Source organism: Solenopsis invicta, chromosome 6 (genome assembly GCF_016802725.1).
Source record: "Solenopsis invicta isolate M01_SB chromosome 6, UNIL_Sinv_3.0, whole genome shotgun sequence".
Lineage (NCBI taxonomy): Eukaryota > Metazoa > Arthropoda > Insecta > Hymenoptera > Formicidae > Solenopsis > Solenopsis invicta.
In genome coordinates, this window is record NC_052669.1 from 23,570,608 (window position 1) to 23,595,946 (window position 25,339).

Here is a 25,339-nt window from a genome sequence, read left to right on the forward strand (position 1 = left end):
GACACCTCAAAGTTAATTTCAACGATTGATCTCAAGAGATTAATTAAAAATTTAGATCTGTGCTTTTATCACTTTTACCTTCAAACTGAAAAATTGTATATATTGCTTAATTTACTATCTTCGCGAAATAGCAGGGCGTCGATAGCCATTTAGATTAAGCCACCGATAAATTGTCGATTATCACGGAATTTCTCTCACATTTCTTTTCTTATCACTCGCACGCCGCTATTAACGCAATCGAACGCGATATCTCGGGTCGTTCTTCCGAGATTGCACAGCTCGTTTATTATCGCGGATCGTGTAAACGGGCGGTCAGCATGCGTCGCTCATTGTTACAGGCGAGCGTGAAACTGTAAAACGCGGCTGTAAACGCGCGCGAATGAGAGTGAGCATTACTGGCGGAGGTGTCGCTTCTTCCTCGAGATCCTGTCGCGGATAACAGCTACGAGTCGCGGGAGATCTGTTTACGATACTGGCTCCCTAGTTTCTTCTGCCGCTTCCACACCTCAGCGAGTCAGTCGTTCGCAGCTTCGCGCCTGATGATATCTGCCCCTCTTCGTCCGGGTTAACTGGTTGGTAATTCTGGTAAAGCCTTTCTTTGGAAAGCAGTTGGGAGTGATTGACCGTATGATTACGTGAAAGCATTTGATCTGACGCGACGATCTTATAGAAATGGGAATCTTGCAATTAATAGTCTAAATTAAGAAACTTGATTTTTACAATGATTGACATATATTTTTTTATAATATTAATATTAATTTTAATTAAAAAGGAAAAAAATTATTGCACGTTTTTCAGGGAGAAATATAAGTAGCTAGCCGCGAGATAATATTAATACTTGGTTTTTTCTTTAATCAATCTCAATTTATCTTGATTTATTTTGGATCCTCCAAAGCAAGGACATACGTATTTTAGACAGTATAATCAACTTTCTTTATCTACACGTTAGCTATAAAGCCATTTCTGTCATTTGATGCTAATACCAGGTGCATCCTTACAAGGCCGTGGATAGGTCGGTCTAACGTCGAAAGAAGCCGTCGACCATGATCGTGGGAGCCGTCCGTTGCATTTCTCTCGCGCCGTGTCACGTGGCTGGTACTTGAAGAATTCCCCACGGAGACCACGGAAGCAAAACACAATCCATGTTTCTCGGATACCGAGCGCGAGATCGAGCGCGGTTCTTGTACCGACCACTTTTCATTTTCGCGGAATAAGTGACGTTGCTGCTCTTAAAAGGGCGTTGGCAGCATCCACCGTAGTTCTATGGGAAAGAAGTAGAAGATACTGCAATTCAATCTAATATTGATCAAATCGGGATGACAGGAATGTCATCTTAAAAATCACTCTCATCACCTTTCGCATCAATTAATTTGAAGTCGACAGTTTGCTCAATTAGACTTATCAAGTGCGAGATAGACGGTTAAAACATCACGTGAAATGGTACAGAATATTCAATTGATACAATCATTATTAGATCATGCAAAGACTTTGCTATTTTGCACATTGACACAAAATTATTTTTTAATTGTGACTGCACAAATCTTGGTAATTATTACAGCATGACCGCGATGTCTACGCCACTGATGTATCGAAAGGTCGAGGCAAGGTGCGTCAAGTACGACCCTTGACGTGCCTTCGTGCAAGTCTAGTATTTACACGTGTCAAGTCCACCGAATGTAAACGGAGTACCCCTCGAACAAGTAGTCCACCCTAGAACACCCTGATACGATCTATAGATCCGACGCGAATAGGAGCTACATTACAACATGTGATAACGTCTCTTCGGAAATGAGCACAGAAAACAGTAATTTAAAAAATGAATCACATCTTTCATAACAATGTACATTATTGTGGAACATAAATTTTCCAAAACAAATTCTAAAAACAATCTTAATTATCTAGTTCAATCTTCCAGCTTCAAAATAGAAGATATAAAAAAAATTATATTTTTATCATACATATGAATTCTCGAAAGATATCAAACTTCACCAAATCAAAATAATTTTTGTACTGATTCTCATCTTTGCAAAATGCAAAAGCATTAAAGCGAGAATGTGAACGTACGTAGCGATTCCACACGTGTTTCCAGACTTCTAGTTTCCATTTATTCTCCTTTAGTAGTAGCTTGACGACGTTTGTTTCGTACAAGTCGGGCACGTACGCGGTCGTCCGTTTAAACATGCCTTATCCCTCGATAATTCTGTCGTGTGCTGGCGCGATAAACTCCGCAGTTCTGGTATACACCGTCCGCGTGGAATATTCAACACCCTCGAGGGCCGGAAGGGGGCAACCTTGAGCCAGTAATGCATTCGTGGTTTGCTTATGACCTACCCCATATGAGGCACGCGATGCCGATGGCGACTGGAAACCGGAGGAGCATGTGCGGCCAACGCAAATATTTAGCTGGTATAAGGCGAGCAGCCTCGGGAAGAGTCTGCCTCGTAACGCTTTCCCTTTTCCCTTGCTCCTGTCATAACAATGTTGATGCGCAAACGTATTCCCCTGCAGCCTCGATGCTGCCATACATACGTTTGCACATTCCACGCGCTAAACGAGACGGGTACATCCTTGTTAATGCCGCTCGTCACGTCAATACGTCGTATAATTCATAGCAAGGCACTGGTCGCGCAAATTAAAGATTACCTCTCGATCCGCCGATGTAACGATTCTCCTCTAATGCCCAAAGGCGATCGGGGAGGGATCCCCGCGCACGAGAAGCCGCGCGTATGCGCGTCCTCGAAGTAAAAGGGCCGGATAATTGAAGCCGGCTTCTCCATGGGTCCGAATCAGCCGTTCCGGACGAAGTCCTTAGAAGGAAACGAAGCCGGTATCGCGGACATGCGATCTGTCTTTATGGTCCGAAAGTGGGCGTCGGTCCGGCCTCACAATGCCGGCGTAACGACGACACAACGAGGACAACGACAAAGACGCGCGACCCGACGGCAGGATGAAGGACTCCCGTCTTGTTAAATCACGACCGCAGTCGTGGAGATGCATGCGACTGCACACGCATGCACGAAACCCGCGAAACTCTTGGAGTGTCTGACGTCTTCATAAATGAAGAAGAGAGAATTATCCAACGAAAAAAAAAAAATGAGAAGGAAAAGATATGAATCTTATCTAATATAATTCCACCGAAGATCTCTCTCCCGTTTCTCTCTTTTATTATCGCTATATTAATTAGAATATATGTTGGCGTAAAATTACACTCAAGTATTTATCTAAAGAAGCGCACATTGAAAATATCACGTAACATCGTGCGTTATGTAAAGATAATGTACGATGCATGCACACTATCCTTCACGTGCCTAGTATTCAACGAAGCATCCTGTAATGTAATACTCGCCTACGTGCGGGCTGCATTTACGATTTGCCACGCTAGATTGTATTTATTATAAAATTCATATTTGCGCCCATTTACGTCCGGCAGGCACTGAGACGTGGTCGAAAGGCAGCGTGGGGAGTATCTGTACGTGGTGTACGCGCGTAGTACCTAACTATCGATTCATACGCTCAGTTTTAACATGCGAACAATAAGATAATAGCGAGGCAAGCAAAAGAAGGTAGTAAGTTAATAGCAAGTAGCGACTGATTTTCATCGCTTGTCTACTCGGACTACATATAAAATCGCGATTCGTGCTTTCATTCTACGTGCAGACAGAGAGGTTTCAACATCCGCCTCCGAATAATATTTTTCTTAGAACGATCGATCGAGAGGAAAAGATAGAGAGAGAGAGTGGCGCATTATAGCGATATTGTGCTCTTCTATTCGTCGCGCCGATGGGGCACCAACTAGTTCTACGCGATCTGCGACTGCTCGGAATTAATTATCCGTCGCGAGATTCTGGTCTCGGCAGGGTTTCCGACGAGCCGCGGGAGACCTGCAAATCCGGCCTCTGGCATTGAGCTCGCGATTTTTATCTTGGCACACCGCAACGAAGACGTGACTCGAGGAGTCGCGAGTGTAGAGGACTTTAACTCTCCCTTTCTAGAACTTTAAAATTCTAATTTGAATTACAAATTATCAATTACGCTTAGGTTACGATGTCATTGCGCAATGCCGAAGCTTATAACGCGTCGTAAGATGTTCAACCGTAATCGGTTTTATTGGCTAGCACAATTTCCTAATCGTTCGATAAAAATCTTAATAATAATTGATCTCACTGACCCCTTTGCATTGTTATATTTTTTTTTAGGTGTATCAAGTGGAGTACGTGATAGTAAAGGCCGCGAACTCGCCGAGACCCGCGGCCTGGATCCTAGAGAGATCTCTGGACGGCGAGAGCTTCCAGCCGTGGCAGTATTACGCGCCGAGCGATGGAGAATGCTGGACGAGATATTCGGCACCGCCTGTCGCGGGCAAACCCGTTTACATCGCCGACGACGAGGTCATATGCACCAGCCAGTACTCCAGACAAACCCCCATGGAGAACGGCGAGGTGAGGACACGTTTCTCGTTTCACAAAACTCGAAAAAAAATGTGGTCCGCCGATATCAGCTTCTTCTCTTTACGCATGATTTTATCTTCTTTTATGGTCGCGCCTTCCAGAAAAATATTATTGTCTCACACAGTATCAATCTTATTTTATTTCAGTGAGTGTCTTGATAGCTTTACGCATTTTGCTGCATTCTAATAAAAATACATATCAATAATAGATGTATAATTAAATTATTCTAATATTTTTTCTGTATTTGCTAACTTGTTACTTTTCAAATATTTCGCAAAATAGCGTTTAACATTGCAAAATTAGGAAAGAGAAAGAAATTACTCAATCGATGTATAAAAAGAAAAGCTTGCATCCATTAAGGTCCAAATATGTTACTGCACGTACAAATAACACTACGTATTTATCGTACGTTGAGCGTTTTGAGTGTTGAAAACGCGGATAATTAACCCGTACTAAAAACACGACGAAGTACATTTTTCGCACGAACCCTTTAACTGTCGGTCATAAAGTAGCATTACGACCTATCTCTAATAACCTGTTGCATACAAATGTCAGGCTGCCAATCGGCGGGCGCACCTCCGTGCGCCATAATACCTGATCGTCGTCGAAAATAAACCGTCCTCACCTTCGTTACAATGATTCAGTATTTAAATGTCAGATATTACTAACGCTTATTTCTCCAGCGGCGCCTTATTTTATTAGCGATAAAACAATTTTGTTCTCTCAATGAAAGTAGAAAGTTTACTCACTCTATCTTTGTTTTTTATTTAGTATAACATTTTCTTATAGAAATTGAGAGAACATTTTGCATTGCTTGTTTCACACGATTGAATCTTGTTAACTTTCCCAAAATTCTTTTCTCTTTTTTTTTCTTTTTTTTTTTTAGGAAGAGCTAAGCCGATGCAAAAAGGCGTTGTGCTAATAACACTTGTGATGCAACGAGCAGCGTTTATGCTCGCTGACGCATTTTTCGCGGCGTTCGTTCCGCTACGAGCGCGGCTAACCGTGTCATTATCAATAATCCTTGCGAAAATCCTCACGGCCGCATTCAGCATCGTTAATTATCGTCGGTCTTATGCGGTTGCGCGTGTGCAATTACGCGATTGGATGATTAGCGGGCGCTGATTTTACAGGCAATGGGGTTGCCGGTCCGCTTGCTTCCGGTAGATCCCGTTTTTCCGTCCCTCCCGCTCTTCTCCCCATCGTTCTTATCTTTTTTTTTTTTTTACAAAGTAATAGTACCGAGGCGACTTAAGGTCATTAATAAGCGGCGAACCGGGCGCTATTTCCTTAATATAAAACTATATAATGGGTGTTTTTAAATCTTTATTACATCTCTTTTTTACAAATTGTAAATTTAAAATAATATCGTATTATTTCAAAATGTTTCTTTTTTTCCTTCGACATTTTTTTATCACTTATTGTCGCACGAAATTTATTGACGCTTTTGTTATATCTTTGTGCATTTCAAATTTAATTCCTTAATCTTTATTCTCGATCGCATATATTTTAAAACCTATTGACGCGTTCATGCTCAATTTTCAATTGAAGAATCTAAAGATAATGACGTACAAATGAAAGTTCAAAGACATCCTGTGTAATTACCGCGACTCGCGTGTACAGTATACCGTTAGTTCTCAATTAATTTCTTTCGCTAAACCGTTACAGTAAATCGCGACATGCAACGATATCAGAAGCGATGCATCAAGAGCGAAACGAAAGTGTGCGTTTCTGCTATTATAGCCAACATATTACGAGCCATTATTGCACGAGATGCGCGATCGGCGCTGTTTTGTGACGATTTACCATTCACCTCGTTATCGTTGGGAGCGAGTTCGCCGCGGGCAATTTGTTTCTTTATGGTAGAAATTTATAAGTCACTTCCCCCTCACCTTCTTCCGCATCGATTTGCTTTATTCACCGAGCTTTGTTTCTAATTCCTTATCGTAAGAGTATATAGAAAACGGCTCATATAATTATATCTGTGAGAGACTCAATTACTTATAATCATGTGTTAATGCTATCTTCTACTTAACTCTATTAGACACTTGATGAATTGCTAAATACATGGATCATTGTTGTTCGTAAATAACTGATGCATTATGACAGATTATTTGCTTTCCAATGTGCCCGTAATTAAAAATTTTATAATTACAAATATTTGATAGCTCATATTTTTTGTCTTATCCTCTTTTTATATTTATTTACATACATTCTGAGTTTTTTCTTGGAAAAAACAGCTTTCTTATTATATTAAAAAAAGAAATGAAACTCTTCATTCTTAATATCCTCGAATATATAAATTTAACTTTACTGCCAATACTGCTAAAATTATTCAGTAAATAGCGTTTAATATTCTTACTTTATGAGACACTTTCTGATATTATCTTCTCGTTATCCCAACTACTCGCGAAATGATACTTTTGCGACCAGAGACTAAAGGTGGTCATTTCGTGACGAGGATCGGTTCTCGGGTATGGGAATCGCCTCTTTCTCAGAGACATCCCTTCTTGCGAAACGACAGCGGGTGCAACGAGTTTGCCACATGTCGGGAGGCGGACTTCCATCCTCCTCCGGTCGCATAAACTCACCTTCTCCCCGTGTGCTCGGCTCGCGTGTAAAAGCGTAAAACTGCCAAGCTTCCTCCCTATAGAAGGTGCGTACGCGATACTCCCTTATACGGCCAGGTAGCGCCATACATGGCGGGAATGTAGGGATCGCCGTTTTTGTATCATCGATCCCCCCCCCCTTCCCTCCCTCCACGTTTCTCTCTTTCGTTTCTTCCCTCATCGCGATTCCGCTCGCACGAAACCGATCGCGCGTGCTCTCGTGCTCCCAAGGCACGAGCTTTAATTATCAGACGAGCTACCGAGAATTCGGAGCGAGGTGAATAATCAGCCAGCTACCTGCTCCTCGTTTAACCCCTTCGATTTTTTTCCAATAAATAATTAAATATTACTTTGGAAACTGCGAATCACACGTGCGCAGTATTGCAGCTTCTCGAGAAGCAAAATCTCGTAAAAAATAGGAAGATGAAAAACGAAAGATGAAAGAGAGAGAGAGAGAGAAAGCATAAAACAATCGGTACGTATTGGAAGCACAAATAAAAATAATTAAAGACAAAGTTCGACAATCGGAAAGATCGTGAGGTATCCTAAATACGAGCGATTGTCCCTTATTAGGTACCGCGTGCCCTCCATTTACGGAACCCGCCGTTCCATTCTTAGCACGCGGCGCCATTCGCGGATGATTTACTTCTTTGCCCATGTCTCTGGAATTTAGCTTCGCCCGCCGACGCTAATTGACCGTCGCTGATCGTTCAGCAAGCACAGACGTACAGACATTGCATCAGCCTACATTTGATTTTATTTGCATCTTCTTTTATTTTTTACTCTTAAAATCAACCAGCAATCAATTAGTCATTTAAATATTATTCCTCTTTTATTTTTCAAACTATTTGCAGTGCGAAGTTTTTTTTTGTATATCTCTGGCCACATTTTTTGCGAGTGTTAATTGTACATAAAATTATTCTTTCGAACTTTTGAATATTTTTTTTTTATTATTACAATCAAGTATCGTGCATATTTGACAATAATATATTGAACTATAAATTTCCCGACGAAAGATTATTGGGGCTAACAGGAATTTTAATTGTTTACTCGAAAGATCCACACGCACTTGGTGAACGGTCGACCCGGGGCTCTGAATCACAGCGCGTCTCTGCAGGAATTCACCCAGGCTAGATTCGTGCGACTCCGTCTTCAGGGTCTTCGACGTAACGGCGAGGCTTTTGCCGACAAGAGACGTGCCTTTTATTCGATAAAGGAAATCAATATCGGAGGACGTTGCTTGTGCTCCGGACATGCGGCTCGATGTCGGTATAGCGTTCATCACGGGGTAAGTGTCAGCAAACTGTTTTGTCACAACGAACGTAGCTACTAAGTAATAAACGTATCATCCATGATAATGCATATATAATTTTAGATTTATTTTTATCGTTTTGAAAATAGGTATTCGAATATATTTCATTAAATTAATTTATGTCGAAACAATAATTTGATAGCTACGTAGAATTTTCAAACATTTTTTAACGCCATCGCCTTCATTAAAACACTACGGATAATTCTTTCGCGTAGTATTCGAGTTGTAGCGAAATGTCAAATTTGAATGAAAAATGGAAAGTTTATGATAATTGCGATTTTCGCGACGCCGAAATTGGTCGCGCTCTCGAAAGCGGACATTCAGATTCAGCTGCTTGAGAAATAAATCCATCGAAAGTGCCATAAACTTGTCAGGTCTTTGTCCGCCGACGCCGCTAATGGCGGAGTCCCTCCTTCTTGAATCGCTGCTCGCTACAAAGCCCGCAGAAACCGCCAGGAATTGAAGTTTCGCCGCGATCGCGCGAAGCGGGTGCTTTCGGAGGCGCCATTAGTTTTTTTTTTTTTTTTCAACACTATCAATGTTGCGGTTTCTCTAAGATACGTGTTCGGAGCTGCAGACGTCTTGGAATTGAAGATAGAACGATGAATCATGAGTAGAACCGTGAGAATTCTCCGTTTACGTAACAAAGGATGACCTAGATTTTTCCCGCTCATCACTTGATTATTGTATGGATATTAGTTACAGATTATTTATGGGTTATAAAGAATGTTTCAAACGCAGAGGACAATCGCTTGGAAAATAATAGTTATAAAAACTATCTTCTTTCAAATTTGACAAAAAGATTTGATAAAAAATTTGAAAGTAAAATAATTCAAAATTTCAACAATGGTGATAACTCGAAAACAATGCATTTCTAGATCTATGTTCATATCACGTTTTTTTTTTCTTATTTTCTTGAGTGTCCAATTTCCGGAGCAATTGGTCTTCACTCTTGCAACATTTTGTATCATTAAAACTAATATTTACATTTAATCGCTATGTACTATTGTAGGACAGTTTTATTTATAATAATACAGATTTTCAGAATTCCATTTGATCGGTAGAATCCAAGTAACTTGGACAGTATTAATCAATTCTAAAAATTAATTTAAATACACGTGTATTTATAATAATGATTAAAAATTTTCTGATATTTATCTAACGATATTTAAAATCAAATAATTTAGAGGACTGGAATTATAAACACTATTTCCACATGATGCAAACGTAAAGTGAGAATAGACTACATTTAATATGAAGGGGAATGCGGGTCAATAGCGAACGAGTAGCATGGAGAAAATTTACGGTAGCCATGAGACGGAATGAAAATGCAAACGTCGTGTTATATCTCATGGTATGATTCACGTTTAATTGCGGATAAGGTACTGCAGTTTCTTAGGCGGTTATACCCGAGCACTATACACGAGCGGGAAGACAATAGTCAACGCGAGTGATTAATTATTCTCGTCCGTGGCATATTTCTTCGCGAAGCTGGAATCTCTCTTTCTCTTGCTCTTTCTCTCTCTCTCTTTCTTTTCCTTTCTCTCTTGCAGAAACACGAATCTCGTTATGTCGCTACAATCCGGGAACTGGCATTCGCTGAGTCGTGTGCTCTATGCAGCCGACTTTAACAGACAATGATAGTTTACTCTGTCTCCCAACAATTATCAACGTTGTCAACGCTTGAAATTGCGAAATTCCTTTTTGTGATTACCTTATTCTGTGTAAACAAAGCTCAAAATTTTAAAAATTCTTTACATAACGCATAAAATGGTATCTACTCTCTCTTGCTTTTCATTATTCTCGCGTATCCAAATACATTATTTATATTATGTGAGTCAAATGATTAAATGATATTTTTACTTAAAAATACAAAGAAATTTTATTAATAAATTTACTTATTGTATATAAATATCTTTTTTTGGCAACAATATTAAATTCAAAGAAATTTTCTTAATAATTATAGAACATTATTCATATTTTGATTGAAACAATAATAAATAATAAAGGGATAGTAAAAAGTTTTTACACAAAATTTTTTTATTTTTGAGAAATTTTATTTATTAGGATCTTTGTGCATGTGACAAAAAATGTTACATTAATCGTGACGAATGACGACTCGCTTTTGTATCGTTGCCAATGCACTCAACATTCTGAGAATTGGACAAACATTTCGCAAAATCGTGGACGCGTAGTACGATAGAGTATTGTATTGTGTCATTCATGATGCAACGCCACGTCTCGCTGCATCGGAATCACTGTGTCGCCGAGCTGAGCATTGACCTTTATGTTATATTTTGCTCGCGTAATTTTCACGACATTCATTTATTCGATACAAGTTCAGTAATATGAGTATGTACGTACACTTCTTAAATGCATATCTTTGTTTTCTTGAAGTTTGTACAATTTAAGTGAATTTGATCAATTAACGAATTAATTCTTTCCATCAACTTGTAGTTAACAGTTAAAGTTTATATAATTATCGTACATTTGTATCTTATCATATGCAAGCGTCAAATTTAAAAAAATAATTTTAGTATTGCGCGATACACATAATTGCATATATTATTCTGTCGCGGATTTTGCTGTATATTTTAAACGGTATAAAGCAATCTTATAAATGTAACGTGACAAAAACTTTGCGCGTCCGTTTCTGAGATCCGATAATCTCACAACTGGCTGGCTTGCGTACAGATCCGCAGGGTGGTCTCATGTTATACTTGGCGCGAGATATACTATTACGTCTCTTGATTCAGCGTGCGTCTGTTATGAATCGAAGTGGGTATGATTGAGGAAAGTGCAATGGCAGATACAGCGAGAGAGCAAAAAAGGAAACGCGCGCGATGATTGAGAGTACAGGGGACGTTGATTTCTTGCCTGTTTGTCACTACGGACGAGAACACTGTGGAGTATTGTGCCACTATCAATTCCGTATGCAATGTTACGGTCACTTTCGCAATTGGCGTCTATTTTCATTATCTTATCGTATCACTTGAATGAATTTCAGTCAATTAATGTTAATTAAACTTTTTACAATTTTTTTTTAAACTTTGCAAAAGATTGAAAATTGGATTATGACAACTTATTTAACTTTATTTAAAAGTTTTACGAACTAAATTTTGTCAGGAAATAAATATCTTATTTATTATTATTTTTTTAATTAATCTCTTTTCTTAGTGTAGAAAATTCTCGTGTTTTTTTGCCGAAAATTTAAATGTTATAAATTATCTTGGCCAATTTGCATAACGTAATTTTCCTAGTTCAATTGAAATTTCCGTCTAATATAAAAAACAATGGTTTTTCTATTTTAGGACAATATAAGTATTATCTCCTTGTGCAGTCATTCGTATTATTGCATCATAAAACTTCTTTCTTTAATGACTTTTACTTCTTCAAACGCATTATATTCGACTTTATATTAATTAGAGGAGCAATTTCTAAATAAAATTAATCGGTTGTGTTCACGTAATTTTCATGCAATGTATAATTTAATGATTCTTAAACAAGTACACAAACATGTTTTTTATCAATATTTATCAACGTTGAAGTAATTAATTTTAGCGAGTTTAATATTTATTTCCATTAAAAAATGATTAATCCTGCGATTATATTTTTCTTTTTTTTTTTTTAATGAGAGAAAGAGAGATTGCTGCAAGCGGTGAATTGGTCAAAGAATCGGTCGTAAAAATTAAGGTCAACCACTCGGAGGCCCCATGTTAAATCGGAGGTTTTCATTTTTCGGAGGCTGGGCTATCTCGACTCGAGAATAACGGCTCTGGAACATTATGGCTTCCGATGAAATGTAATTCAGGTTCGTTAAACGCCGCCGTGGCGAAGAGTAATTGCAGAAACCGGGGCTTGATTGCCGATCGCAGACGGGGTGGCCATTATCATCGGCAATAAATAATACGGAGCACGTGTTAACGGGAGGGATATTGCAATTGACCAGAGTGGCCCGTTCGTTTGTCATGCCAATGATAAGGCCACACGCGTCGCGTTAACCTTTTCACTCTTCCGCATGCATTCCCGTTTATCGGATGTGATATTTCGGTGAAATCGAGGCTCATTAATCCCGCCGCAATTTATTTTCGGCGCTAATACTTCGCGCGATTTCTTCGGCCCAATTCAATGTACGTTCAGAGTACGATAATTACAGATTCAATCGAAGTAACTTTGACAGCGAAAGCGAGTTATTTGGTGATATTAATTGCCTTTATTTATAATCCGAGAATTCACAAAAATAATTAACGAAACTTTTGTAATTGTTTTTGTTCTAATCTTAGTGTTCAATGTATAATATATAATTTTTAATATTATGATGGAAGAATGCAATTCTTACTTGTTGAGAATTCAAAATTTACGATCGAACGTACTCAAATATTTAAGCTGTCTGTAACAGTTTCTACCGTGATTGGGTGATTTGTTGGTCGCAAACGTTAGTTTCGCAGAATTATGACAGTCACTAAATCCTTTGAACGACGAAGTGAAACTCGTAAACTGAATATATAACGTTCAGTGCAATATGAACATCGCTTTATACTCAGCGATATAGTTATCCGCGATTATACGTATGCACATTCGGATAGGCGATCGCGTCTATGAAGTCCTGTCTTTATGACTTCGCAACGCGGTAACATCCAGATGGCTAGTAACGTTTCTGAATACATCGATTCATATGAGTAATCAACAAATCAATCGTTTGATTTTGCGCTCCAAAGCGCAAAGTAGTTTTATGGTTTGCATAAAATATTTCAAGTGATGAGAGAATAATTATTAATAGAAATAACTAAATTATAAAAAAATAAGAATTAGATCGCCTGTAATAATTTTATTAATTTCTTCATGATAATTAACATCAAATCGGAAGCATTGTTGTAGAATTTGACAAGTAAGAAGACATAAAATCCCAATGACATATAAATCCCGACTAACTTTGCGATAAGCAAACTTCCACAAACATCTCTTCGAGAATGAGCAAAATTACAGGGATATTACAGGAACATAACTGGCAAACGCCTGCTGCAGCATATCTGCAACATATCTGCGATAGATCGCGCATATTCTCTGTATGACTTAATAGATAAGCGTAACTTAAGAACACGGATATTTCGCTGCATCTGATAAGCGCATTTCGCGTTATCCCTCAGCATCAGGAATGCGAATGCGAGCGCCACACGTGCGGCGAAAGATGCGAAAAATGCTGCCCCATGTACAATCAGATCCCGTGGAAGCCCGGCACAGCTGGCAAGGGCTTTCACTGCGAGAAGTGCAACTGCAATGGCCATGCTACGTCCTGCATATACGACCAGGAAGTGGCCGAGAGGAGAATGTCCATGGATATTCGTGGGAAATACCGAGGCGGTGGCGTGTGCGTCAATTGCACGGTGAGATGATAAATTAAAAGAAATGCAAACGCGCGATTCATTCCTTCTATCGCAATTAAACACGTATTGAAGTGACGCGTGCCCTGTCACTTCAAAATAAATCATTCTCTCTAATTAATTAGAGAGAATAATTAAGTATGAAATATATGATGATTCAGTGGCGATCCTGTTGATCTTTTAAAATCAAGTATTTTTTTTTTTTTTTTTTTCGTACGTTTATGCTTGCACAATATGCGCCTTGAAAAGTATCTACAGAAAACTATCTACAGATAACTTGGTTTCTCATATTTTACTTGCGCAGTTAATAAACTTTATTACACTCTTATTATTGTTAAATGTTGACAATGTAACATTGTAATAGTGTCAGATAAAAAAGTAGAACGGAAGTAGAATTAGATAAAAAAAATAAGATAATAAAATTATTATTTTAAAATATCATTTGCGGGAATAATACTTATAAAATCTTAGGAACATACGACTGGTATTAACTGCGAAAAATGTGAGGTCGGCTACTACAGGCCGAACGGCGTTGCACCTGATGCGTTGGAACCTTGCTTGCCCTGCGACTGCAACATACGTGGCAGTACAGGCTACTGCACTCCCGACGATTCCTACACGCGAATTGGAAAGGTAAGAGCTTGATTATTAGCAGAAATGCTTAATATATTATATTTTACATTGAAAAGTAGGTTAATACAAAATTAAAATTCCTCCTTCGTGAACTTCGATATGTTCAATCTTTTTTTAAATGAAAAAAAAGCGTACAAAAATTTTCGATTAACGTTCCTTGGAGCATTAAAAGTTATTCGCTTTCCCGTCGCTCGACATAAATTTACTGCGATTATTTTCGCCAAATCTCGGAGGAACTTCGGTTGCGCGCCGTAATCGCCTGCACGATCATGATTTACGCGCGCATCGATTATCCATCCCGGTGATTCCTAAACCGGCCGCGATCGATCCTAATCGGTCTAAATATTGATTGTGCTCCAGGTAGCAGGTGCCTGCGAGTGTAAGTCGGGATATTCGGGATACAAGTGCGATCAGTGCGCTGCCGGTTATCGGCAGTTCCCCGATTGCATGCCGTGCCCCTGCGATTCCCGCGGGATTCTGCCGTCCCACGATTGCGAGGGCGACTGCTTGTGCAAGGCGAACGTTGCCGGGGATTTTTGCGATCGTTGCAAACCCGGGTACTACGCGCTCATGAAGGACAATCTCGATGGGTGCATGTCCTGCTATTGCTTCGGCCTAGCAGACCGCTGCACCACTGCAAGATTATCGTACAGCATGGTAAGTCATTTTTTATATCAGAAAGAATTTCCTAAAGCATAAGGCAAGTATTTCTCTTTTAGTTCTCAACATTTTTTCTTTCGTTCAATTTTATTAACTTAATAAATTTAACTGTAAGTTAAAAATTGAAATAATTACATTTTATCAAAAATTGAGTGTCTAAGGAGAATGAAGTGGAATTTTCTCAGTTGAAAAGCGTACAGGACTCCGTCACTTATTGAGACATTTTGTTAATAGGAGCCGTTAATCTTAGATAATTTTGTAACGTATGCGAGATAAGATTTATCTTTATTCATAGCGGAAAACCTCGTTTGTCAAGTGTCAAGATCGAGAGTTGACAGGTGTAAAATTCAGAACGATCAGTTGACGTTCTCCCGCAGGCATGTCGTTCGGTTTAGGGCATTTATCTTGGGCGACGTCCTCGTCGCGCGTGATAAATTGGATAAAGAGACAATTATAGTTTATCAATCTCAATAAATTGCAGACCCGCAATTACGGCGACGGTAATGGCGCCGAACTGGAACGAGCAAAAAACGCGAACCGCACTATAATAATACAGGATATGCATAAACCTTCTTATGACATAACTTATTGAAGCTATTAAATTTATTATTAACAGAATAATTTTTTATTACAGTTATGAATAATATTAATTAAAGTAAATAATCGATTAAATAATCCTTTAAAAAATTAGCTTCTCTTTTTCTTTCGTCAAATACGACTTTGCAAGAAATAATTAGTATTGAAATGAAACATAGAAATAGCGACAATAGGCCTTTGTGATAAAATAACGGAAGGTGAATTGTATGACCCGCTTTTTTTCTTAGATTTCTACGCTAGAGAACTGGTTGGTAACCGACATGAACGCGTCTCGGGCAGTCGTTCCCATCTTGGACACGGACAATGAATGGCTGACCGTCGCGGCATTCGATGTCGAGTATGACAGCCCTTTCTGGCTGGCGCCACAGATTTACACGGGGAATCGCATATCCTCGTACGGCAGCAACCTTACGTACTCCGTTGCGTGGGTTGTCATGCGAGGCGACAGCAGTGGTAAACCGACCACGGAGCCCAATGTCATCCTAGTTGTAAATATCCGCTCTCGTATTTTTTTTTTACACATTTTAATTCAAGCTTTGGGAAGAAAATAGATATGTAATAACATGCAATTCGCACTTTATGAAGGGTAACAATGGAATGCGCATAGCATACGGCGAGGAGCAGTATAATGGTCAAGAAGCTGAAATAGCGGTACCTTTACGAGAGCAAGGCTGGTTTCACGTGCGAAGCGACGTTCGGGACATCCCGACCAGATTGAGGAGAACCGAATTTCGCGGCGATCCCGTGACGAGGGCGCAGATGATACGCGTCCTCGCCGATCTCAAACATCTCATGATAAGGGCGCGATATCATTCGGAGCAAATCGATGGAAGGTGAATAAATCTAGAACTCTTTATGGAACAGCTCGCGCGTGAAAAATGGTTCTATAGTAACGCGTAACGAAGCGGTCTTTCTATTTCTTCCTAGTCTCCAATCTGCCATATTGACGTTGGGGGAATTATCGCCGGATGGAGAAACTGACAATCTGGTCGAAATGTGCGAATGTCCCGAGGGATATTCGGGGATGTCGTGCGAGAAATGTGCCTGGGGATACGTGAAGATGCCCACCAACGGTTCTAATTATCAGGACCATCACATATGCGCGAAATGTGACTGCAACGGTCATGCGGGTTCCTGCGATCTCATTATTGACGAATGTGGGGTAAGTCGAAATAAATTTATTTTAATGTAGAAAATGGAAAAAAGTATAACGTTACGTAAAATTAATAAAAAAATATTTATTCTTACTCAACGTATAAAAAACGATAAATCATAAAATACATCAAAGAAATTACTAATGTAATGAAAAAAATAACGTGATATAAATTATTTTTTAATGTCACGGATAACTTTTATTAGAATAATAAGTACATTGAATGACATTTTTCTTAGTAAGAATGTACGGTATAGTACAGAAAATATATAAGAGAGAAGTTTCCCAGTGTGCAACTGGCTTTAGTTACCTCTCACAAACTGTCGCTGTGGCTGACGTTCAGTCTGATCTTCAGCCGGTATAACAGCGTACTGAAAGTTACCTGAACATGCAGTTGAGAATCTGCAACTGTAGATCACGGGATCTATAGATCGCGCGAGCTATTTTATCGACTCAGCATCCTACGAAAATGGCTACTTTACTGGCTTGCTCGTTGTGCCATACAGATAGCGATCCAGTTAGCTTTCTTTGGGAAAATTCAATTTCCGCAGGGATAACTAATCCGCAGTCATTTAGCCTTAGCAAATCTACGAAGTTTAACATTGCGTACATTTACATATCATTCGTCATTTATTACATATCACATTTATATAATATATTTATACATATATACTTTTATGAGAGTTGATGCACCAAACTGCCGAGAAAAATAGCAAATAAAAATAATAAAAGGACTTGTCTTCGTATTTGGCACAGATAGAACGAAGTTGCGCAAATTAATATTTTAATACAAAGCATATTTTATTTTAAAAAAGAAAGGAAAAGAGAAATCTCAATATTAAATTTTTAAACTTAAAAATTTAACAGCAAAGAAACAATATGTAAGGCTAATTTTTTAAATATAAATTTAATTTTTTACATTTTTGTAATTGTAATTTATTTTCTTTTGTCTAAGTTTTTAATTTTGTTAGGAACTAAATAATTTTGTCTATTAATTAAAAGAATTAAAATTTTCAACCGTAAATTTTATTTGTGTTCATAACTCTAAAAGGCCAATATTTAATTTTAATTTGCGCGACGTGTCATCTGCATAATTCCAGACGTGTGAACATCATACGGTAGGCCCAAAGTGCGGTCGTTGCGCTATGGGATATTACGGTATCGCAACGAGAGGCACCAGCGAGGACTGTAAAAAATGCGCGTGTCCGCTTTCCGTCGAGTCCAACAATTTCAGTCCGAGCTGTCAGCTCGACAATCCCGATGATATGAATAGCGGATACGTGTGCACGCAGTGTCCCGAGGGATACACCGGAAATCATTGTGAAACGTAAGAAAGATATAAACGATAAATATTTTAAATAAAAAGCTTTTATATATAAAACTTTAAAATACAGTAATTACGTCGCGATACAAATAACAGTTTTGCAAACGTTAAATTATTCAAAGTAAACTAATTGCAACTTTTTCTTGCAATTGCAGTTTTATAATCTTTTAAAAGGCTATACAATCTTATAAACAAAAAATTTATATTACAAAATGATATATTTAATTTAGTATATTAAAAAGAATAATTTCCATTAATCATTACAATTATTAGGCGTTGTGCAATTTTTTTTAACTATATACAATAGAGTTATAAGTATTACTAAAATAGTATCTAATCCGAAAGTTATTTTTTAATTTCAATTTTGGGTTAAAAGTTGTGATGTAGGATTCTATGGTAATCCACTGAAGCCTGGTGGTACTTGCGAACGATGTCCTTGCAACGGTGGTGTCTGCGACCAAGAAACGGGTCGCTGTTTGGAGTGCCGCGGCAATACCGAGGGCTGGAAATGCGAGAAATGCAAGGAAGCGCATTTCGGAAATCCTCTGGAGCAGAATTGCATGCGTAAGCACTTCCACATGTTTCATACTTCAAACAAGCTCTATAAACTCTCAAATTACTCAACAATTGCAAATAGAAAAATAATATCCTCTAATCTCTGATATTTTAGAAATATTTACAATTTTTCTTATTACTTTTTTCTACAATTAAAATTGCTTTCCTATTTCTTAAATAAAATTAAAATTTGCATATTGAAAGTTATTAAAAATGTATGGTTGTTATTTACAAATCTGTTGTAAGTAGCAAAAATCAGACACTTTCCACTACAAAACAAATTAACGTAACGATTAAATTAACAAGACATGTTAATAATTACGTTGACAGGAGCACATTAAGAGTATAATCATTGTTTGTGTTTCAGCATGCAACTGCTCCCCCATCGGTAGCAAATCGGTTCAATGTGAACAGACGACCGGTCAGTGTCCTTGCCGGCCTTTGTTCGCCGGTCGTGACTGTTCCTCCTGCATCGAGGGCTACGGGAATGTGACCGCAGGTTGTCGGGAATGCGACTGCGACGTGGGTGCCATCGACGGATTCTGCGATTCCGTAAGCGGCGTGTGCAGGTGCGCGCCGGGCGTCGCAGGTTTCCGGTGCGATCTCTGCGACGTGGACCATTACAATCTGTCGGCAGACGGCTGCAATGGTGAGTACCGCCATCAGTATGTGCATGCTTCTTTTAAATTCTCTAGTCGAGCCTCGACTCTTGCCGCGATACAAAGTAGGTCCGCCGTGTTTCATCATCGCGCGCTATGAGAAGACGTTTATCTTCGAAAAACTTTCTCTCATTCGTTGATTTAGAAATAAGATATATAGTCATAATTGCCCTTTCCCTAAATTAATTTTTGTTGAATATTATCCAACATTCTTCTTTCCTATAGTAAAATAGCTTTAAATTACTAATCTAGCATTCCCAAAATATTTTCACAAAACAAATATCGTCCGATTGTTCTCTCATAATTAATTTTGTTTGAATTAAAATGGATTTATCATTTTATTAATTTAAAACGGCAGTAAAGCGCACCTTATGTGCGTGCCCATCGTAACAGATCAATCACAGTATTATTGTGGGCTCTGAGAGAGGCCTCACGTATGTCGATACGAAAGTAGTTCCGCGTCTGCCTGCGTTCCACCAAGACACGAATGCGAAGAGTAATGCGCGGCTCTTCATCTTACTCTAACGCAAACTCGCGATATTTATCCCGGCCCATTCTAAGTATGCTGCACTTATCCCCCTTGACAGGCAGTTTAGAACGCTGCCTGAGATTTACGGGACTCGAGCACACTTTTATTACGGAATCCCGTTCGCGTAATCCATTTAGGCTAATTTTAATTTACGATCGCGTTTACGAGCGCACATTGTTTCGCACGGATCGTCAAACGCTGCATCGATCTTCCTTCATCTTTCTCGAGCAATCGTAAAAAAAAAAGTTGAAGCGTAAGATTTGAAAAAAGTTGTATGTTTTTACAAGTAATTATATATATCATGTAATATTGCATTTATACATTTTTATTATTTAGAAAGACCGGAAAAACTGCGAGTAATAAGAGCTCTTAATAATTAACGTCGCTGCGATTCTATAAATTTATTTTTAACACCTAGAGTAAAGCCACATAAGCGATTGCTGATGGAAGATCGAATTGAGTATGCGCAGCGTAGACAGATGGAGGCGATTAAACGAAGTGTCGGACAACTTCAGCTTAGAGTCGCGCGGCCGCAAAGGCGAGGCAAAAAGCGACGTTACCGTGTAAATTAGATTCAACAGACACAGGAGACGACAAGGAGCATCAAAAGCAAAGCTCATCGCGCGAGATAACTCGAACGTATAGCGCGACGTAATAGTCCGGTCGCATTAAGACGTTATGAAGATGTTTACAAGCGAGTAAGGGCGGCGACGAGAAGTCGCGCCGAATCGAGAAAACTTCTTTACGGTGTCAGAATTTAACGTTCCCGACGAGCGTGGCGAATGGGAAGAATGATCTTGTAAAGGCAGCGCGTAAAATCTGGATACGCCTCGTTGTGGCGGCACCTTTACGATCGAGTAAATCGGCGACGAGCAAATTCCGCTTGGGAACGCGCTCGAGATCGGTTCGCCAAGATCGCCAGCTACCACGGAAGGAATCCCATAAATCGCAATCATTCAGCGTCGTCGGCCGGATCTCGCGAATCCGAGACGCTCTCTCGTCATCGCGTTGATAATCGAGGCTTCTACCGGTCGCGTAATCTACAGCCGCACGGAATCCCGTTACGGGGGAAGGATCGTGCGATCTCGAGCAGTATCGTCAGCTTAGTGCTAAAACGACCGGTCCGCGGTATCATAATTTAAGCAGTAACGCCGCGATAACTGAACTTCATTTCTAATTACGCGACGCGATAATTCTGTACGAAATATTAAGAGGAACGAAAAATATATCTCTTTTCTAACATAAATTTATTTTTCTTTTAAATCTTATAATTTGATAATGACATCCGTTCAATTCCGAGGAAAGTACATTAATCATTCTTAATTCGAATTCCGGTGTACGTTTCGACTAATTTATCTGAAACTAGGGACTTTTGCGCAATTAGGCGTGTCAAACGTTATTTTCTCTCATTGGGGGAAAACGCGGAGAGGAATGATGAATTTCGTTGGTAATGAGGATTGACTGGAAGATCGGCTATTCGTGAGCAATGAGCGTTAGTTTAAGCATACGTCATAAGTGGCATCAGATACGTAAGGCAGATACCCCGCGCGAGACACGGCGCGCCGTTCATGAGTTTCTGGTTTATTTAGATCTGGCTCGTTTCAACCTGAGGCTCCCGAGAATCTCTCCGCGCGAGATGTTAATTAACTTCCTGCAATGGGATGCCACCTACTTTCTTTCGTCCGCGGATGATACGCTCCGTTTAACGTGCATCGCCTCAACGGCGACATAAATGACGTTGATGCACCTGCCAGATTATTGCTATCAGTCGCGGAAACTCAGCCATTCCGAATCCCGCAATTGCGCATGCTACATTTACGCATGCTATTCCAATCATGTACGATGTCGCGAGCAAATGTGCGCAGAGCTTCATAGACGCGCTCGGAGACGCGATTTCATTTATTTGCATATTAAGCTGTTTCCCGAGATTTAAATTATCATAAAAATACCTATTTCCGTTTTAGTAACGCAACCGTTTACAATAAATCATTGTTATGGCAATGACGTATCTCTCAATTTTTTAACGTTTCGTTCGTTTTATTAATGCAAATCGTCCCGTCGAGAGATTTAAAAGAAAATTACGTCGTGTACATCACAGTGAGTAGCATTAACGACGAGAAACGGCATTACGTATTCGCGATTTCGATATCGAGATATTGCGAGGTAAACGGAGACCGGCGCGGTTTTCCTCGTTGACCGGGAAATTAATTCGATGTGCATGGGACGACATCGATAATAGCCCGTAAATGTCGCGTTGCGGATGTTCATGATTAATCGTTAACTGAATCGTCAAGATTTCGCGATTGTCGGCGAATGTTTATAAAAATACGCAAATCGATGTGAGCTTGTCAAAAAGAAAAAGAGGGAAAGGAAGAGAAGAAAGAGAAAGAGAGAGAGAGAGAGATTGCAAAGTGCAAAATGCAGCGCATTGAATGCTAATCAGGATGGCAGCTCGCATAAATAAGTGATGAATCGATATTTTGTAGATTGAGTTGTGCTAATAGGATATTTTAAGTGGTCTTTAACATGCATATTTTCTTCTCCGATTAGTAGCGATTAATATATTAAGTCTCTCTTGGAATTTTCTCTTAATAAGCTTGGGATCTTGTTTTGCAGGCTAAATATACCTTCCACTAGCGTGACGTTTTTCCTCTCTTATCCTTAGTTATGCTAAGGGACTGCTCATGCGTGAATAACGTAGGCGGGCGATCGAGACACGAATTGTAAATTTTAGATTGTACCGGCGCCGCCCGTGCGTCAAAGGTCTCGAGGCTCCTTAGACATATATCGGTCGGCCGAGCGTTTCTGCGATATTTGCAAAATCATCTCGACTGCATTGTTAAACGAGATAGGGAGGCGAGTGTCAACTGGCAGCGACCCGGAATAAATTACACGCCGTCGATGAACCACCCATTTGCAACGTGCATCTTTAGGTATTAAAAAAAAAAATGATAATAATAACAGATACATATATTACCATCGATTATATTTATTATAAATTATATCAAGATAAGAATCATACTTTTAAGATACATTTATTCATGATATCACATTACTTGGTCTATAAATTTTGTAAACATAAAGTCATTAAACTCTAGAATTCCATGCCAAACAGATTCTAATCTTTGTACTAATTAGTATACTATTAGCGATATTAAAGAAAATTTTTTATTGATATTAATCGAGTGTGTAAAATGGAAATTTACGAATTGTCGCGTAATATTTTGAAATATATTCTTAACATTCCAACGTAACATTAATACGTTAATGTAACGTTATTAATCAGGAAAGACCATGTGAGTTGCCTGTGTTTCGATGCGATGCATCTTGCATTTTGCAGTTAAGAATTCTACAGTTCAAGTCGAGGCATCTCTCCAAGTTTTTTTTTTTTTTTTAACTTTCCAAACCTTTTAACATCACAACGTTATGCACTGCGAGATTCTCCGAGAGGCTCTTGAAGACGTTAAACTCCCTATCGTTTGGCTTATTAGTTACTCCCTCTGCGTCATCAGGATACATTAATTCAGCTTATGCAATCAAAGCCAACGCACTAACTCAACGCAAGTGTCCCACGGTAAAATTGAATGGACATGCAAATATTAAGCAGCGCAATTAAGTAAATCAAGGAAGAGAAATCGAGAGAAAAACGTATGTGCGTGCTTTTGCGCGACGGATCTATTCGATCGTGATATCCAAAGGCAGCCTTATCCTAACTTAAGCAGCATAATTAACATAGTCGACGTGCTTAAAGCGCGTCGCGCGATATTCTACGATGTAGCACCTTAATAAGGTCGTATTTTCCACCGCCGAAGACCGGAATCGCGGCTCCTCGCGTGCCTCACGGAGTCAGTGCAGTGAAATCTCGCTTATCGGAATAAACGTCGGGAGATAAGGCTGTTTATAAAGCGGAGGAATTTGTAGATCGAGAAGTCGCATGGCATATTCATCTACATAAAAAAAATGCTTGCCGCGAAACCCTTATTCTCTCTCTCTCTCTCTCTCTCTCTCTCTCTCACACACACACACACGCGCGCGCGCGCGCGCGCGCGCGCGCGCTCCTTAGGGAAAAGCTGTAGGGAGGGTTTTTTTTATTTTTTTTTTATAGATTGTATCTTGCAGGAAAGTCTATAATATCGCGGATATTTTAATTAGGTATCTGCGGGATTCCGTGGGATTTACGATAAATGGGTCTGTAAAATTATAGATACATGAAACCACAGAGTCATGTAATTATAGATTCGAGAGAAATTTTCTGCGGTTTTAGACATCTGCGAAATATTGAAGCGCCGTGTAAGCAAGAAGCGATAAATCACGAAGAATTCGTGGAATTAAGGGTTCAGAGGATCAAATAAATTATTTTCTAATCCATAAAAAAAGGACGGGAAATTTTACGTGGAACAAAATGGGATTAAAAATTTACGAAAAATCTTGGGATTATATTAATGTCTTCGGGAAAGGGAGTGTGCTACGAGCAGTTTTTATCCAAAATTTATTTTTTATCCTTTATAAAAAAATTCCTTTTTTATCATAGATTTTTGCTTCAATATCATTGTAATACACAAAGTTGAGATAAATACAGTTACCCCATACATTACCCGGACGTACCGAAATAACCGCTGCCACGCAGACTGCTGATGCGGTGATGCGGTCGGGACACAATTAGCGGCACAATCTTAATCGGGACAAACGCCAAAACGAACTCCCGTCTTTATTTGAGCAAACGAGAAGGTCGGCAAAAAGGAAAGCTCCAGAATGCCACGTAAGCGAGTCATCGTTATTCCTGCGTTGGATTTTGGGTTGGATCGCTTAGTAAATGCGCTTTTCAACACTTTGGTCTTTAAAAAATCTTTAATCTTTAACTTTAGAAAATTTATAGGTTGCCCAAGGCATCATCTATTAATTTCTCAAACTTTCTTCGATCTTTGTTATCGAAAATAGAGAATTACGTTAAATTTAAAATCTCATAATTATCGTCATAATTATTCGCATGTATTCGTGAATTTTTATAAATACAAATCTTTCTAACGTTACGTAAATTTCAACGATAAAACGTAACAGCTCGTGAGATACTTTCTCAGCTCATCATCTCTTCGTTACTCCGCGAGTTATGGGCCATTTTCAAGGCGTTTTACGGGCCCTTTAAACCGCAGAACGTCCGGCTATTTGCAATAACGAACGGATATTTTTCTCGTCCATTGTTGCGGACGCGTTCGACAATGGAATCCGTGCGTTTCGGTCATTACCGAGCTTCGCCTCGTAAAAGTGCCCCTCTCGCTACCGGAGCGGCAGTTCTTCTCGCGAGAGAGGCTCTCGGTTGAGCCTCCACCTGCACCCACAATGCGCAACAATGGCGATGTAACGTGCATGCGCCGCTCGGATAACGTATACACATTACGCTTGAGTAATGATCGGTGGACGGAAGTCATCGGGTGTAGTATAACGATAACTTCTGTCTGTGCGAAACGCGTTTCCGTGTAAC

At 39.3% G+C, this 25,339-nt stretch overlaps 1 protein-coding gene across 3 annotated transcripts in view; it reads left to right on the forward strand.

The window, feature by feature from the left end:
• Window positions 1-25,339, forward strand: part of LOC105193731 (laminin subunit alpha-2) — a 148,880-nt gene that overhangs the window by 44,604 nt on the left and 78,937 nt on the right. For all 3 annotated transcript variants that reach the window (XM_039451137.1, XM_011158297.3, XM_039451136.1), the window contains 11 exons: window positions 4,197-4,439; window positions 8,115-8,345; window positions 13,517-13,753; window positions 14,222-14,383; window positions 14,744-15,040; window positions 15,868-16,128; window positions 16,226-16,473; window positions 16,568-16,802; window positions 17,894-18,120; window positions 18,494-18,681; window positions 19,040-19,321. In XM_039451137.1, coding sequence (XP_039307071.1) covers window positions 4,197-4,439; window positions 8,115-8,345; window positions 13,517-13,753; window positions 14,222-14,383; window positions 14,744-15,040; window positions 15,868-16,128; window positions 16,226-16,473; window positions 16,568-16,802; window positions 17,894-18,120; window positions 18,494-18,681; window positions 19,040-19,321 — 2,611 coding nt within the window. The remainder of the gene's footprint in view (window positions 1-4,196; window positions 4,440-8,114; window positions 8,346-13,516; window positions 13,754-14,221; window positions 14,384-14,743; window positions 15,041-15,867; window positions 16,129-16,225; window positions 16,474-16,567; window positions 16,803-17,893; window positions 18,121-18,493; window positions 18,682-19,039; window positions 19,322-25,339) is intronic.